Here is a 15216-nt window from a genome sequence, read left to right as displayed (position 1 = left end):
ACATACGAGTATCCAGCGCACCAGACAGGGCTGTCCAAGGGTAGCCATAGTATATTTGGGCATGTTTAAATTTGATCAGTATGATTTCTTTATTTAGTAAGACAGCAAATGATTATTTGTGTTTGTAAGCTTGTGGTCGAGTATATAATATATTGTGATTTCTACCATGGCATATAGATCAGTTAGGACAAAAAGATGAGGTGGCTTGTCCAAGCAGGTCCTGATGATCATCCCAGTAATGCCCACTAGGACCTTTTCAGAGAAGACACTTTGATGTGTCGTGATAGGGAAAGCACAGGTTATCAATAATAAAATTCATTGTGGGTGAATTCTATTTTGCTGCTTCAGTTTTAGGGTCCTGGTGTTGTGCATGCTGGGTTATTGTCACATAGCTTATTTGGACACTTTAATAGAACAGAGCTGTTGTTCATGTTATCAGTAACACCTATGATTTCCTATGAAGACTAGTCATCTATGAAAACAGCCTATAGAGGGTCCTGGAGCTGCCACAATAATACAGAATGGAGCAGTTATTAATGTTATAAGGTACACCTGTTTTCTGGAAAGGCCTTTTGCTAAAACACAGGATATGCTGAATAATTAAGAATTTGTAAATTGTTGATTTGAAATAGTGACAAAATAGGTAAACGATCTGGCTTATCACCTCAGTCACTCTCAGTGATCACAAGCTACCTCGTTAGTGTAAGAAACTGCCAGCTGGTTCATAGTGAGCAGCAGTGACAGTCTTTGTTTTGACCCTAATGTTATAGCAGGAGAGACCCACAGGATTTGCAACTGTGGAGTTATTTGTCCAGTGAATGTGAAGTTAATTGTAGTTCAAGCAGCCACTCTGCAGAGAATCATTAGCAGTCCTCAGATAAAGCTGTTAGTTACATTCTCAGGTGTGACTAACCAGCAGTTTGTCATTATTCCTTTAGATGGACAACAATGTAGCTGTTTACAATAAAAAAGCTACTTTTGCATGTTATTATTATATTTGAAAATTGAGTATTATGTTTACCACTAATGTAATGTCATTCTGTTTTATGCTGCAAACTTATCTCACGTAATGCTTTGCAGACCACTAATGCAGGGCAGGTTAACTGTACATACGGTTATACATACAGCTCAGTGGTGCCAAAGCCTGATGTGTCAGATCTTTGCTAAATCCCATGAGCGTTCCTCGGCCATGTTTAACATTTCAAAATCCCCACTAAGCTCCGTTGTGACCATTATGAAGTTCCTTCAGATCCATTCGCTCCACATTCCTTGCAACTGTTCACGATACAGTATTACAATAGCATTTTCCAGTAAAGCATAGAGAGGTTATTGTCAGAGGGGGAAAAAGTGACATCACCAAGTAAGGCAGTCTTGCTGTGGTCTCTGCTTTTTCAGCAGATGGACTGTCTGTTGAGGATTTCATTTTGATAACTTTAACAAACAACCTGACTCTCGGGGGGTTGGCTGGGAACAGGAAAACGTCATGCCCGAGCTGAAACAGGGTTTTGCATGCACGGCGTGTTTGTCTATGGATGAACTGCGGCAGCATCCCTGATTGTTTTTGCATATGGCTAACGGGTAGTGAACTATTTGTCTGAAGAACGTTGCCGTCCACATACATTCCTACCCTCAGCTCCCATATCAGCTGCGTCTCAAGACCCGCATCCTGGGTTTGAATGATGTTGGCAGAACATGGGAAGTTACGGGACCCACAGGGGCCGAACTGCTTCTGATTCTGAAAAGCTGGCCAGGTCACACTCGCTCTTTTTAAATGTGAAACCACCTCATTGATCCAAACATGGAGTATAATGAAGGGTCATAATGAACAGTTAATGAATCATCTTTAAGAAATTACATTTGAGTAGAAAATATAGTCCTGAACATGAAACAACACACATAATTCAGTCACAGGGAGGGGGAGAATTAGTCAACTAGTCTTTAAAGAGTCAGAAAATGGCCATCACATTAATATATTCAGATGTTATATTTTGTCTGAACAATAGTCTAAAACCCAAAGATATTCAGTTTACAATGAAATCCACGAGTTGGAGAAGCTGCACACAAAGAACTTTTGACATTTCTGCTTGAAAAATGACTTAAATGATAAATTATCAAAGTAGTTGCAGATTTAATTTTCTGCCAATCAGTCAATTAATTATTTAAGATCAAATTTAGTGCTCCAGCAGGTACCATATGTCAAAGTCTTTTATTTTAAATGCTGTTCAGAAATGTATTTGGATTGTTGTGAGGGAGACGCTGCGTCGCACTGCTCACTGAACACCAGGCGGTTCTTAGAGACTACATTCACAAGGCCCATGACCTGAGCTGTGACACTGCTTTACAGGCGTCAATAGCTTTCTTTCTGCCCCTGTTTCTTGGCATTCTGAACATCCATGTGATAATTTAGAAGATGAGGGATGAAGTAAAAATAGGTTTTCTGTACATTCATTCGCTGTCTCCTATAATAATGACCCTTTGAGCCCAGTTTTCCGTGGCAGAATCACCAGTTGACTTGATCCCTAACACATTACTCTGAGGAATTTTTCTTGGTGGAAAGTAAGCACTAAGAGAGTCTGTTTTCTAGTCCTTGCATGGCATACTACTTACTCTGTCGCTGCGCTCGCAGCTCACTGTAGTAGTGCTGAGCTTTTCCAGTCAAAGCAAAACCATAGCTCCCCGGTCCCAACCAAAATTGGTATTGTATAGACAAAATAAGCAGTTCCCCATTAAAATGTTTTTTTTTCCAATACTTTGCTCGTGGGAAGGAGAGATGTGTTTTGTGCAGCTACAGTTGTTGACAGATTATAATCAGACAAACTCCACCTGGTGTTACAACTACCTCACATGTTGTAATCTTAAAAAAACATTTCTGTTTTGTTTTAATTGTGACCCAACAGGGAAAATTCTTACACTTCTTGTCATTTTGACCACCAGCCCAAGAGTAGATCAGTGTTGGCTTAATTCCTCTGGATGAGCATGCAAAAATAAAAATATCCCGCTAAAAATGTGCGCAAGTGTGTAAAATCGTCCTTGTATTTTGAAGAGCCAAGTGCATGTGGGCGAACCAGCCCTCCTCCCCTCCTCCAAGGAGCTGAAAGGCAAGCAGGAGCTTTGAAAAAGAGCCTGTGAACAGCGAGGAGTGATTGGCAGCAGCATTCATTTCCTTCATGCCACTCTCCAAAGATCCTGCGGTTGACGAGAGGAGCCCCCGCTTTCGCGTCTTTGTCCGAGAGCTGCTGCTCATAGACAAAAGACGGGTCGCCGCTTTGACAGGAGATTCCCGTTTTCTAAATTGTTTCCCTTGTGTTAAAATTGGGACATTGGCAACAGACATATACAATCATGAGTTTTTTTCTGCTTGTTGCACTGTAATTGTTTTAAGACTGCCGCCATGCTTGAGTTAAACTGATTTAATTTTGTTCGAATGTTAAAATATTAGAAACAGTAGATGTTGAAACCAGATGCCTCCTCGAGTCTGTAGCATTTCTAAGAGATTATACTAAACTTAGGAAGCAAACCTTTCTGAACTACAAAAACAAATAAAAATATTTGACCTTCCTCACACAACCGAGGCTTTCAAACCGCTGCTCTCCTCACAAAGCTGTCCATGTTAAACAGCATCCAAAAATAGATGAATGAGGTGGTGTCCACGAGACCCCTTAAATGACCCGTTAGTCAGCTCAAGATGAAGTAATTCTGCCTCACACAGCTAATCATTTTTCTGCAAGCCATTTGATATTTGTTGAGTAAACCGAGGAGGCCCTTTAAGCAACAAATAGGCATCAACACGGTGCCTGTACAGAGACGGAGGCGGACTCAGTTTCCTTGCCCTGCCTCCATCCTTGTCTGCCCTCGGGCCTCTTCATAGAATAAAGGAGGGAAACTGACGTATGGTTTCTTTGAAGTGAGTCAAAGAAAACCGCAGAGATTGTGACTTAATGCGTGTTTTTCTTCAAGCTGTAAGATACTTTCAGAGTGACTGGTTTTGCAACCAGTGCGGCTCTTACGGCCTAACTGTTTAAGCTTAGTTGATGTCTTCAGTCAGGATCTTTGGGTTTGTTTTCATCAGACGACATGCTTCATCATCATGATTTTATTCTACGTTATTACTGCCCTTTTCATTTAAAGGATTTAATACTTTGATGCTTTTCTTTAATAGCTGCAAGTAAAGAGACTTCAGTTGGTTTTCTGTTGGGACATGCACTAAAGCTTGGCTATGCCTAACCTTTCCTTTGGCAAGAAGCGCCAGTGAAAAAGCCTCACTAGTCAAGTTTCCATCCAAATGAAGCACAGAGTTGAACTGAATTTCACAAAAATCTGCAGAGAAAATGAAAATTGATGGATGTTTCCATCCACTTCTGTTATGTACCAGTCGTGTTGAAAATGTGATGGAAGTATGGCGTTTATGTTTGTGTTATTTATTAATTTGAGGAAGGTTTCAGCCTCCACGTCGCTCCACACTGATCTGATGTCTTGGTCTGCTGCCGCAGTTTGTCAGTTTCCATTGCACTTAAACATTTCAGATGTTCAAGCTTTGTTCTTGCAGTTTTGTCTTCTGCCATCGTTCTTCAGGAAGATGCAAATGGTTGCCACACCTCAGAGCTGAAGGTTGTGATAAAGTTAAACCTGTGCAGCTAAAATTGCACGCCTCGTCATTTTGCCTCAATCCTGCAGACTTCGTAACCTGGATAATGAGTTAAAGCAGAACATCTCTCTGGTGCCAGCTCTCATCTCTGAGAGCCAACTGTGAGATGGATGGCATGTCAGGTGATTTCCTGCTGAAATTGTTAACCCAGTGCCTCGTGTTCGAGTGGATGTTATTAAAGCAGAGGCTGGCTGTTTGAGGAGTCAAAGCCAGAATGACATTTTCATGAAAAACAAACAAAGAAACATTATAAACTTTATTTTATGTGTATATTAGAACATATTTTCATTTACACTTTTATGACCTTTTAACATGGTGCAGTTTAAATCAGTGTCAATGTTTATAGGCCTTCAAGTTTTCTTTAAATACCATAAAACTACACTTGATAGCCTCAGCTAATATGTGCTGAAATAAAACATGAAAGCACACACTCACTACCACTTGGAATGACCTTTTTATTTTATAAAGCGAATAGCAAGTCTCGTGATCATTTGAGTCGTCTAAAGTGCTGCCTGTTCTGAATTTGGTTTGCATGTGTCTTGAATCATGCTGTAATTTTCACGTCAGATCAATCTTTTCAAATTTGTAGTGGTACAAAGTATTTGTCCAGTCATCTGTTTGTGTTGAATCTGTCAGTGTTGAGTGACATGTTTGTATGAAGGAGTGTGAGAGGTTTTCCTTCTGTTTTTCCCAAGCATGCTGGTCGGCAGTGATTAACATTTCTAAGTGAAGCCTGGAGCAGTTATAATATTCTTTTATATTCTCCTTTTTACCTGTCAGCTGAGACTGATCAAATCCATAGCATTGGGCTTCTTTACAAACCCCGGTCTACTCACTTTATTGCGTCTCTCCTGTGTCCGATATCTTGGATCTTGAGATCCTTCGTGCATCGTCCTCCCCTCTCCTGACTCACTCATGCCTTCGGATTTGTTTGGAGTTTCCAGTTGATAGAGTTTCACGCAGGCCCTCATTTTCTCCTTCCTTGGTTAATGTGGCCAGTATCTTCCCAGCGAGGGGCTGGAGGGAGTGTTTATCTCCTGAGCACTCAGGGATGAAGCCTTTGGGAGATACAGTGTCGACTGTGCGCACAAGAGGGTCTTTGTTATATCTGTCCTGGACCTTACCACCTGGCCACTGCCACCTTTTGTTCCCCCCTCTCAAAGTCTGCAACGTGATCCACAGCGTGTAAGAGAACGCTGCATGTCGACTCAAGGCTTTGTAGAGCCCAAATGTTAAGACAAACTTTGATTTATTAGCCCTGATTTGTTGCTGTAAATCATAGTTTTATGTTGACAACTGTATATGAAAAGAATGGCCATTTGTAGTACATTTATACGTTTTATATGTGGTGTTATGTAAAAGTTTTAACGTCGCAGCCAGAAAAAAAAAAAGCAGGGGAGGGGAAGTGAGTGAGTAAACCTCCCACAGCTGAAAGAAGCGTTGATGTGCCCTTGAGCAAGGTACTTAAATTCTACTCCATCGGAGCTGCTCAGTGGCTAACAGCAGAGGACTGATTGAACGGGGGAAGGTGCGAGGTATAATGCGTTGGTGCTCTGGGAATGTCAGCGGGGTGTTTTGTGCAGAAGAGTATGTCGTTCGTTTTATGTTGAATCCTGGTCAAACGCATGCGGTCGTGCATCTGGGAATCAGCTTTCTCAACAGAGTCATTTTTAAGCATTGCCATTGTATAGCTTTAGCTATACAAGATACGGTTGGCAGGCTGTAAAGAATGGTAAGCCTCTCCCACTTGTTTCATGTTATATTATATGGGCAGGACTGTGTAATTTGACTGGTTTATGAATGTTGTGGCCACCAGGGGTCATAAGTTACAATGCACTCCAGACAAGATGTCCCTTTAGTTGTTTATTAAAACAGAACATGAGTAGGTGTGTGGTTTGGTTGCCTGCATGCACACGATCTTGAAAGGAAACCCAAAAAAGCAGGACAGAAAAAAAGTTATTTACATATATGATCTATTCACAAACACTCATCGTCTTCATCCGCAAGCAGTCGAGCAGTTCCTAATCGGCTGCTTCTCGGACAGATAATTCAGTTTGGAGTTTGCAGAGTGAACTGCTCTAACTCTGTCAGATTGCTGTCAAGAATATGGAAAGGGATAAACTGAAGGTAAAAAATAACGAGAAATCAGCCATGGAGTGTGACTAGGTTGCTAACCCACCTAGCTTCGGACTAGAGACTGAAGCTAGTATACATGCCAAGACAAAGGCGGTTTGCTCTGCTTTAAAGAACAAGGTGACTTCTCAACACCACACACTGAGAGAGCAAACAAAGAGGGAACTGATTGAATTTAGAGACGAGATTAGCCAGACTCTTAAAGGTTTTAGAGATGACTTGAAAACAGCACAAGTTGGGGAAGCGGAGCGAGTAGAGGAATGTGACCTTGAACTCAAAGAGGTGGGGTAAACCCCCTCCAAGATTTGGAATTGACACACTTTGGTCTGTATTTTTATTACCAGTCTAAATACCAATCCCTGTGTTCTTATCTAGAGGAACGTAGTATGGTTGAAGACCTGCATGAGGTTTCACCCTGAGTAGCATGCAAGAATACTGAAATGGTGGGTGTATGATGAACTAGTACTCATAATGGCTCTGAGTCTTTTAATCAGTTTTCAAAAGCATTTAAGATTTAGATTTCTTCAGACATCTCCAGGTCAGAGACAACTTTAGTAACTTGATCGATATTTTCATAGATGCATATAAGGTTAAAGAAAACAAACATCTAATATCCCACATAAACAATAGAACACAAAACCTCCAAAAACTGCACTGCTGTCTGTGTAATGGGAGAAAGAATCATTCCTGGAGACGTGTGAAGAGGATATTGATGCTATAAGGCTGAAAGTCCTGGAGAGAGTTCTGGCTGGAAGAACACTATGTGAGATTTTGTGACTCCAAAATTGAAATTTATTCAATCAGGAGCAGAATGACTGCTGGAGTCAGGATGAAGTTTTTCATATTGGCAAGAGACGGCTGAAGAAATACCACATTTTTCTGGAATAGAAGTTAATTGCTCTTTTGTCACATTCTACCTGGGAATAAACCCAGACAAATTCGTGGCTCACGGTGATTATCTCTTAAATATGCTCTTGGCTGCTAACACGAAAGCCATCATAAGAAACCCTCCAGCAATGGAGAACTGGACTGCAGTGGTCAAAGAATTAAACTGCACAGCGAAGTGGACCTTTACCATGAGACAGTGATATGATCAAAATGTAAAATACTGGAAAAATATACAACATATATAAAAGAATTTGCAAAAAGACAAAATCAAAGGCTGTATTCATTTAGCAACTACACCATGCTTTTACATAGATGCATAGTTACGCTGTATGTGATGCTGACATTTGTTATCACGAGGAAAACAACCAGTCAGTGATGCAGTAACGATGTATGCATCATGTGTTTTTAAACCACTGATTCAGACACTAATCTGTGGAGGTGCAGCACAATCTCACACCTGGTTCAAACTCGTATACTCGTTAGATGATTGTGTTCTTCTTCATCCCTGACTACTTAAAAATTTAATTAAAATGAATTAATTAATGTCAAATCTTTTAATTGACTTTTTTAAATTATTTAATTTTGTTTATTTGTTAATCCATTGGCCTTGGTGTGTGTAACATTGCTTTACCCACTTTTTATATCATACATATACTGTGTGTGTATTGTTGTGGCTTAAAAGTGTGTATTCACGTTTTTATCAGTCCATTGGTGATGTTGTGCGCGTAGAAATGTGGAAGGTTTGGATTTTATTAAAATCCATCTCAATGCAGCACTTATGTTATACGTAGTGTACATTGAAAGAGTTATTAGTCAGTGTTGTGCATAGGCTAATATGAACCTTCAGTACAACACGTAGGGGGGGTTTTGTACTAAAAAGACTGTAACTTTAGAAAAAAAAAAATTGGTTTGCCAAAGTCAGACTGCTGAAGCCTTATATTAACTTTGGATAAAACCTTTGAATGCATTTGCAGAGCAGGGACTGTGGATTTTCATGTTAAAAAGGAATAAATGGGAAAGAAAGACCGTTAGGAAGGCCAGAAATGGACTGGAGGAATGATTACAGCGACCACGAACTCTCTCACAGTGCTGTGATATATGTGACGCTACGAGTATTTTGTTGAGACAAGCATCATCTGAAAACTGTGGCACTGATTCTCACAGTTGGATCTTGTGGCTGCATGTTACTGTGGGCCAAACTGTGCATCAGCGAAGCCTCGTTTCATTCAAACATAGTTCCATACGTTCATATGTGTTTCTTGATGGAGGGGCTTGCTGATGTTTTATTTAGACTAATTCATGAAAAATGGTTTGCACTGTAACAGGATATATTACATACTGTAACATGGGCTATCAGTATGAGTTGAAAAGAATGAATGATTAATCATTTCACATGACAGATTTATTTTGAGGGTTATTTCGCCGACAACATTTGGTGTCATTTATTTCATGCAGTACGGAAAACTGCTTTCAAACTGTGAAAATAGACCATTTGCTCCTGTTAATTTTGCTTTTCTCTGTCTCACTCTTAAACCGGTTCAAGTGTGCTAGAGTTGAGTGTTTTCAGATCAGCGCAGGTGACACTGTGTGCTCTGCCCTGGCCGTTGTTAATCACTTGACACCAGCAGAGAGAAATGGAAATGTCCAGCAGGAAATAATCCCTGAAAACATAACGCGCTGCCAAGTTACTGTGCTGGAATTCAAAATGATGCTGTTATTTTCCAGAAGGCTGTTGGCATTAGAGACAGCGCGGCGATGCATTGAGGCACTTTATATGTGGGGATTAAACACTAACAAGAATATTGTTTACCGCCACACCTTCTGGTAATGCTGTTTTCCCGTTCCCGGGAGCAGAGAGTGTGAGTTAGTGATGAAACGGCAGTGCGTGGTTCAACTTCCTTCACCTCAGGAACCACCTATTCCCTGTCCTCCGTCTGTGTACGCTGACAGGCTCCTGTTGCCATTCCTTCACGTTCCTGTTTTGAAGTTGTTGCAGCCTGGGTGGAAGGCTGTGGTGCTGTCGCAGAGAGACTTGAACTCACTTGGTCCTCTTTGGGCTTTTATGTCTGGTTGCATAGTTTAATTGGTATCACAGCAGTGTGGCCACATGTTGAGAGTACATGGAGCCGAGCACGAGAAGGGCAATTATTACAGGACTAAACATCTGTTAACTGCCTGCATTCAGATTTGATCCCAAAACGCTGCATTTCCCATTCCAATGTTCCAAAAGTTAAAGCTACTAGAATCAACATTTTTGCAAATGAGTTGTTGTCGTGGTGACAAATCCACACAGATTTGAGTACATGCTATCACCCGACTCTAGTATTGTAGTGTCTGTCAGCTCGTTTTGGTTTTATGGTTTGCAACTTCACCGTTAAGGTTCACTCTCACTGCATCGCTTTCAGATGCAAAAGCTGTTTTCAGCCAAATAATGAAGTCTACCCGACTGCTCAGCACCAGACAACAAACAAACAAAACTTAGTGATTAGTTGCTGCTCTGGTTTTCAACAGCAAATTTAGTTTTCTCAGCTTTCATTGAGAGTTAAATGAAAATCACTGAACTGAGTTTGACAGTTTGGTCTGGTCAAGACTGAACTGACACGCTCAAATCTGTGTTGTTTAGCCAGTCAATCATAATGACCATGTGATTGTTCAACTATATGTTTAATTTTACATGTATAGACCGATAAATTTAACCATCTGTTTTAGTGAAAATATCCAAGCAGCAGTTTCTTGGATTCAAGGAAAGCAGAGCCAGCAGTCTCGCTCTTTGGGCTTGGTTAGATACTAGTTTATGTAACAGCCGTCCCCTCTCGGAGTTGGTAAATGCCTGAGAATGTTTTTAATTGAGCCAATGTGAGAAAGGTCTATGAGCCAGAGCTCTGAGACAGCCCGAGGGTGTTGGGGGAGCCTGGGCACATTCTTCCCCTCTCTTTAAACTAGATACTCAGAGACTGATAGACCGACCCCACTCTGCCAGACGGACGCTTTCAAGGACTGATAGCGCTGCCCCGGGGCCAGGGTCGGGGATTTCACCAGCACACATTAGACTTGTATGACTGTTTGATTCAGCAGGAGTCATGTGAAGACAACGTTTTTAGCTTTGACTTTGTTAAAGTGAATGAGAAATAAACAGCACTGACTCATCTTGCTGTGTGATGTTCGCGTACTACGGCATTTCCTAAGCGATGCATTCACTGATGACTGAAAGGCTGACTGTGAATGTTGTATGCAAGTTTGCATTTTTCTGTCCAAGGCATTCCAGTCCCTTCCTCTTAACCCCTTCCCCTGCCCAATTGTGTTTCCTGGACAGAAAATTGCGGTCATATTTTGGACGTTGTCTCACTTGAACATTTTGAAGTTTTTCACTTGGGCACTAAAGAGGTCTCAAGTACTAACAGATGTGGTTAGTTCATCTCTCTTAGTGGCAGGGGACGCCTTCATAATACCCTTTCCCTCAGGCCTGCCCTGTGTGTGTGTGCCTAAATCTACCTCTAAATTAGAAAATGTGTTGTCTTTCATGTCCAGTGTAGTGGTTTTTCTTCTTGAGTTCCAAAATATTCAGCGAACTGATCCCAACATTTTCTCATAATGTAAAAATTTGATGTCCTCTTTCGTCACGCAGGCCTCGATGCAGAGCTCTACTATGTGCGAGACAATGTGGTGAATCATTATGCTCTCTCCTTCACCCTGCCTGTGCCCAGTGAGACCAACAGCCTTCACTTCACATGGCACTCCAAGACAAAGGTAAGCCTCGGCGTCGGGCGTTATCGATTAATCACATCAGTACATGCTTACTCGTGCACACTACAAAGCAATCCATTAATGTGCTCACAACTTTTTGTTCATTGGTCTTTGTTTATAGGTTGACTACCGGCTTGGCTTCCACATGGAGAACCCTGTTGCCATGAACCAACCACGGAGCAACATCTCCAGTCAGGGGGAGGTGCCCCGTGTTCCCTCTGGTTCGTCAGATATCAGTCCTTGGTTGTCATTCACTCATTGGGCTCATACTTTTAGTTTGTGGACAGTTTCACTAAACCCGTGCAAATCTGTTTCAGTTGCAACTCAGCAATGCAACAGCTGCTGAAACATTTTTTTGTCTACTGTATCACGTAGGCTGCCATGTTCTATTAAAGGAGCATTTGGAGTTAGATGGCAAAATTGATGCCACTGAAGCTTGAGGCAGCAGCTAGTTAGCTTAGCCTAGCACAAAGACTGGAAAAGGGGTAAAACTGCCAACCCTTTGTGTTCAGAGGCAACAAAATCTAGCTACCAGTATCTCTAAGATCACTAATTATCTTTTGTTTAATCCATGCAAAACCCCAGGTGTAAAAAGTTAGTTTTCTGGGGGGTTATGTGCCAGAAACTGTAACTTCCTGAAGTCTCTGCTGGTTACCTGGTGTCTGCTCGGAACTAAGAAATAGGCCAGCATGTCATGTTTTCGGACTATACTGTAACATCATTGTACATCACATATATGAAGAGTGTGTGTGTGTGTGTGTGTGAATGTGTGTGTCTGTGTGTGTCTCTGTGTCTCTGCAGTGTTTAGAGTGGACCTCTTCTGTTCCGGCAAGGTAGATGGAGAGGCTGTTTTAACAGTGCAGCTCAATCTGACCATACATGCCAACAACTACACAGTGCTCAACTTCAAGAGGAGGAAAATGTGCTATAAAAGTGAGTATCTTAATAAAGAGATCACAATCTAAGCATGTATGGTTAGAAGCACGCATCAAGAGGAGGAGTTTTTGTATTCTGTATTCAGTTCTGTGCTTTTTTCAAACTGCCTGAAGGTAATTACATGTGGCCCAGAGGCTTCATGCCATACGCCCCGTGGAAACAAATTCATTCCCATCTTATTTTGAGCATGGGTCAAAGCAGCAGCCATAAGAGATTCTCTGTGTGCCTGAGTGGTGCTCAGAGTGTACCTTGGGCGATCATACCTGACACCTTCTCCCCTGGATTGTACCTGTAGTGTTGTGGCCGAGGCCGAACAATAATGTGTGCTTGCTGTTTTAGAAACACAGCCCTGAGCTCACTGACAGTCATTTTTAACTGCTGGCGCTTTTCAAGGAGCCAAGATGCTTTTTTAGGAACCCAAGAGCTGAACTTAAAAACTATTCCAGGTTTTTGTCCCTGGGCCTCTAACAGTGTCCCTTCCTGTCCACTACGAACTGTCAGAGTGGAGAACTGTGGATTACTGACACACAAGCCTCCGTCAGACACACACTCAGTTTGACTTCATCCTGCAAACAGTTTTCCAGTGTTGTCATGTTGTAAGCAAACATGACATCGCACACACTCTTTTTAATGTGGCATCGGTGTGATTTGCTTTATCTTTGGAGTTCATTAGCCTTTCAGCCGCTGTCGTGGGCTTCATTAGTTACACGAGCTTTGTTTTTTTTGTACCTTTCAGCATCACAGGCTATACTGAATATTGTAGCTGTGTAAATGAAGTCTGCCCTCGACTGACACTGGAGTTAATGTGATTCTTTCTTTCTTTATCTGTCAACAGGAATAGATTCTGACCCGAATATTCACATTCCTCTCAGCAATAACACTCCACCACGGCCTGACTGTAAGTAATCCCGCTGCTGCTCTACTTGTCTGTCTCACAGCTCCGTGTATTGTGTATCATAGGTGGCATCAGCCTGATAAGACCCAGGCTGGATTAGTACTGAGAAGTCTCTTTGTATAGCAGTGCACATCATTCAACTTTCCATAACCAAGGCGTATGACTTCAGAGCCCGAAGAGATGGATTCATTCCCCTGTTGAAGTGCACTCTGTCAGCCTCCACCCCTTGCCTGTGCTTGTCCTTTTTCAGAGGGATTTATTCAAACTCTGTGAGCCCACTAAACCAGTCACAAAGTGCCATTAGTGGGTTGTCTCCCTTCTGATTGGGTAGGCCCGATGAACCTCGGGCCCTCAGAGGCTTTTAGAGAGGCGATGAGAAAAGCTCTCATCCTGGGCCCAGCTCCGACTATTCCAGGCCTCCATTAACCCAGAGTGGAGCCCTCGGTGCACTTAAAGTTTCTCCACCTCTCGTGTCTTTAGGTCTTTGCCTCATGTTTTTCCTCTGCAAAAAAGCAAATGCTCCCCAAGCTTTCTGTAATGAGGATGATATTTTGTGTGCAGCAATGCCTCATTTTCCAGAGTTTCTCCATTGCTGTGTCTTGACTGTTAATGTGTGGCTTGTTGTCATCAGTAGACGGTGTGACCACCCCCACCACCTCCACCCAGGTTTTCTACATCAGTGTGAGTGTGTGCTGCATTGTCATCTTCCTCGTGGCCATCATCCTGGCCATCTTGCACCTGCACAGCATGAAGAGGGTGGAGATGGAGGACAGGTTTGTTTCTTGAGTTTGTCCCACTTCCAAACAGACCGTAGCCATTGTCGTACGTCAGCTAATGGAAACCAGCACACAGCACAGCAGGTTTGCAGCCTTGTATCTGTCACCTGTGAAAGTTATTTTGGTGTTTTCTGCAGAATGCTGCTGTTCAAAGACCAACAAAAATAGGTCATCTCCACAGAGAGGATTATATCAAGTTGAAACCTGCACTTTAGCTTTCCTGTTGTTCAGTTCCTGTAATCTCCACTCCAGATGGCTGTAGGCAGCTATGCAGGTTACCAGATATCGATGTGAAATGAGATCTTTACATCCTCCCACTGCTATTGATTTGAAGAGGTGATGCATCGGGACATTTAAATTGTACAGAGATTGTTGTCTTACAGGTCATGGAGATCTGTCTAATGTGACATTTTCACTAAATCTGCTTGATTTAATGTTGTTTTGTGAAAGTAGTTTGCTGGTGATCACTTCTGTCACACAAGAATATTTTGTTGGTCTGTCAACATCAGACTCTCCTATAAAGTCAAAGCAAAAATCCTAAAATCCACTGCTTTCAGCTTCTCAGATATAATATTTGCTGAATCTTTAGGTATCAGACTATTATTATTATTATTACTATTATAATTAGTCCGACAAAAAAGGCATCTGAAAACGTTGCGTTGGGTCTGGAAATTTGTGATCAAAAGTTTTTGGTATTTTTTGACTTTATGGACGAAACAATCAGAAAATAATCATCTAACTCATTGACAGAGAAAGTAATCATTAGTTGCAGCCATTGTATTTTTTTTTTTTATGATTCACAATTTATTGGTTTTTCACACAGAACAGGTATACATGTATACATGTTGTAAATGCCGACAATACAGCAATGTTGAGAATTGGATATAAAAAGTAAGCAAATACTGTACAGTGTTTGTGCTCTAGTATATAACTAAGAAAAGCAACAATAAGACAAAAGCAACCCAACAAGAAACAGGACAAAACAGCACAAGAACAATCAGAGAGAAAAGAAAAAAAAAAAAAAAGGACATGATTACGTGCTCAGCGACAGTAGGTATCCTTCCCATTTCAGATTGAAGTATTCCACTCTATCTATTAGTCTATATGATAGGCTAATTGGGCTAAGTGAGTATGCCAGAGGCTGACAGGGGGGGGGCGGGGGGTGAAGATGCCTTCCATTCTGAAATAATAAGCTTGCA

At 41.6% G+C, this 15216-nt stretch overlaps 1 protein-coding gene across 3 annotated transcripts in view; it reads left to right on the top strand.

The window, feature by feature from the left end:
- The window catches only part of ryk (receptor like tyrosine kinase), a 36741-nt gene that overhangs the window by 3723 nt on the left and 17802 nt on the right, over positions 1-15216 (top strand). For 2 of the 3 annotated variants that reach the window (XM_041935501.1, XM_041935499.1), the window contains exons 2-6: positions 11292-11413; positions 11532-11631; positions 12212-12343; positions 13182-13244; positions 13873-14014. In XM_041935501.1, coding sequence (XP_041791435.1) covers positions 11292-11413; positions 11532-11631; positions 12212-12343; positions 13182-13244; positions 13873-14014 — 559 coding nt within the window. The remainder of the gene's footprint in view (positions 1-11291; positions 11414-11531; positions 11632-12211; positions 12344-13181; positions 13245-13872; positions 14015-15216) is intronic. The other variant, XM_041935500.1, reaches the window with a different exon arrangement.

This window comes from Chelmon rostratus, chromosome 4 (genome assembly GCF_017976325.1).
Source record: "Chelmon rostratus isolate fCheRos1 chromosome 4, fCheRos1.pri, whole genome shotgun sequence".
Taxonomy (NCBI): Eukaryota; Metazoa; Chordata; class Actinopteri; order Chaetodontiformes; family Chaetodontidae; genus Chelmon; species Chelmon rostratus.
The sequence above is the reverse complement of the archived record's forward strand: the minus strand, read 5'-3'. Positions and strand labels throughout refer to the sequence as shown.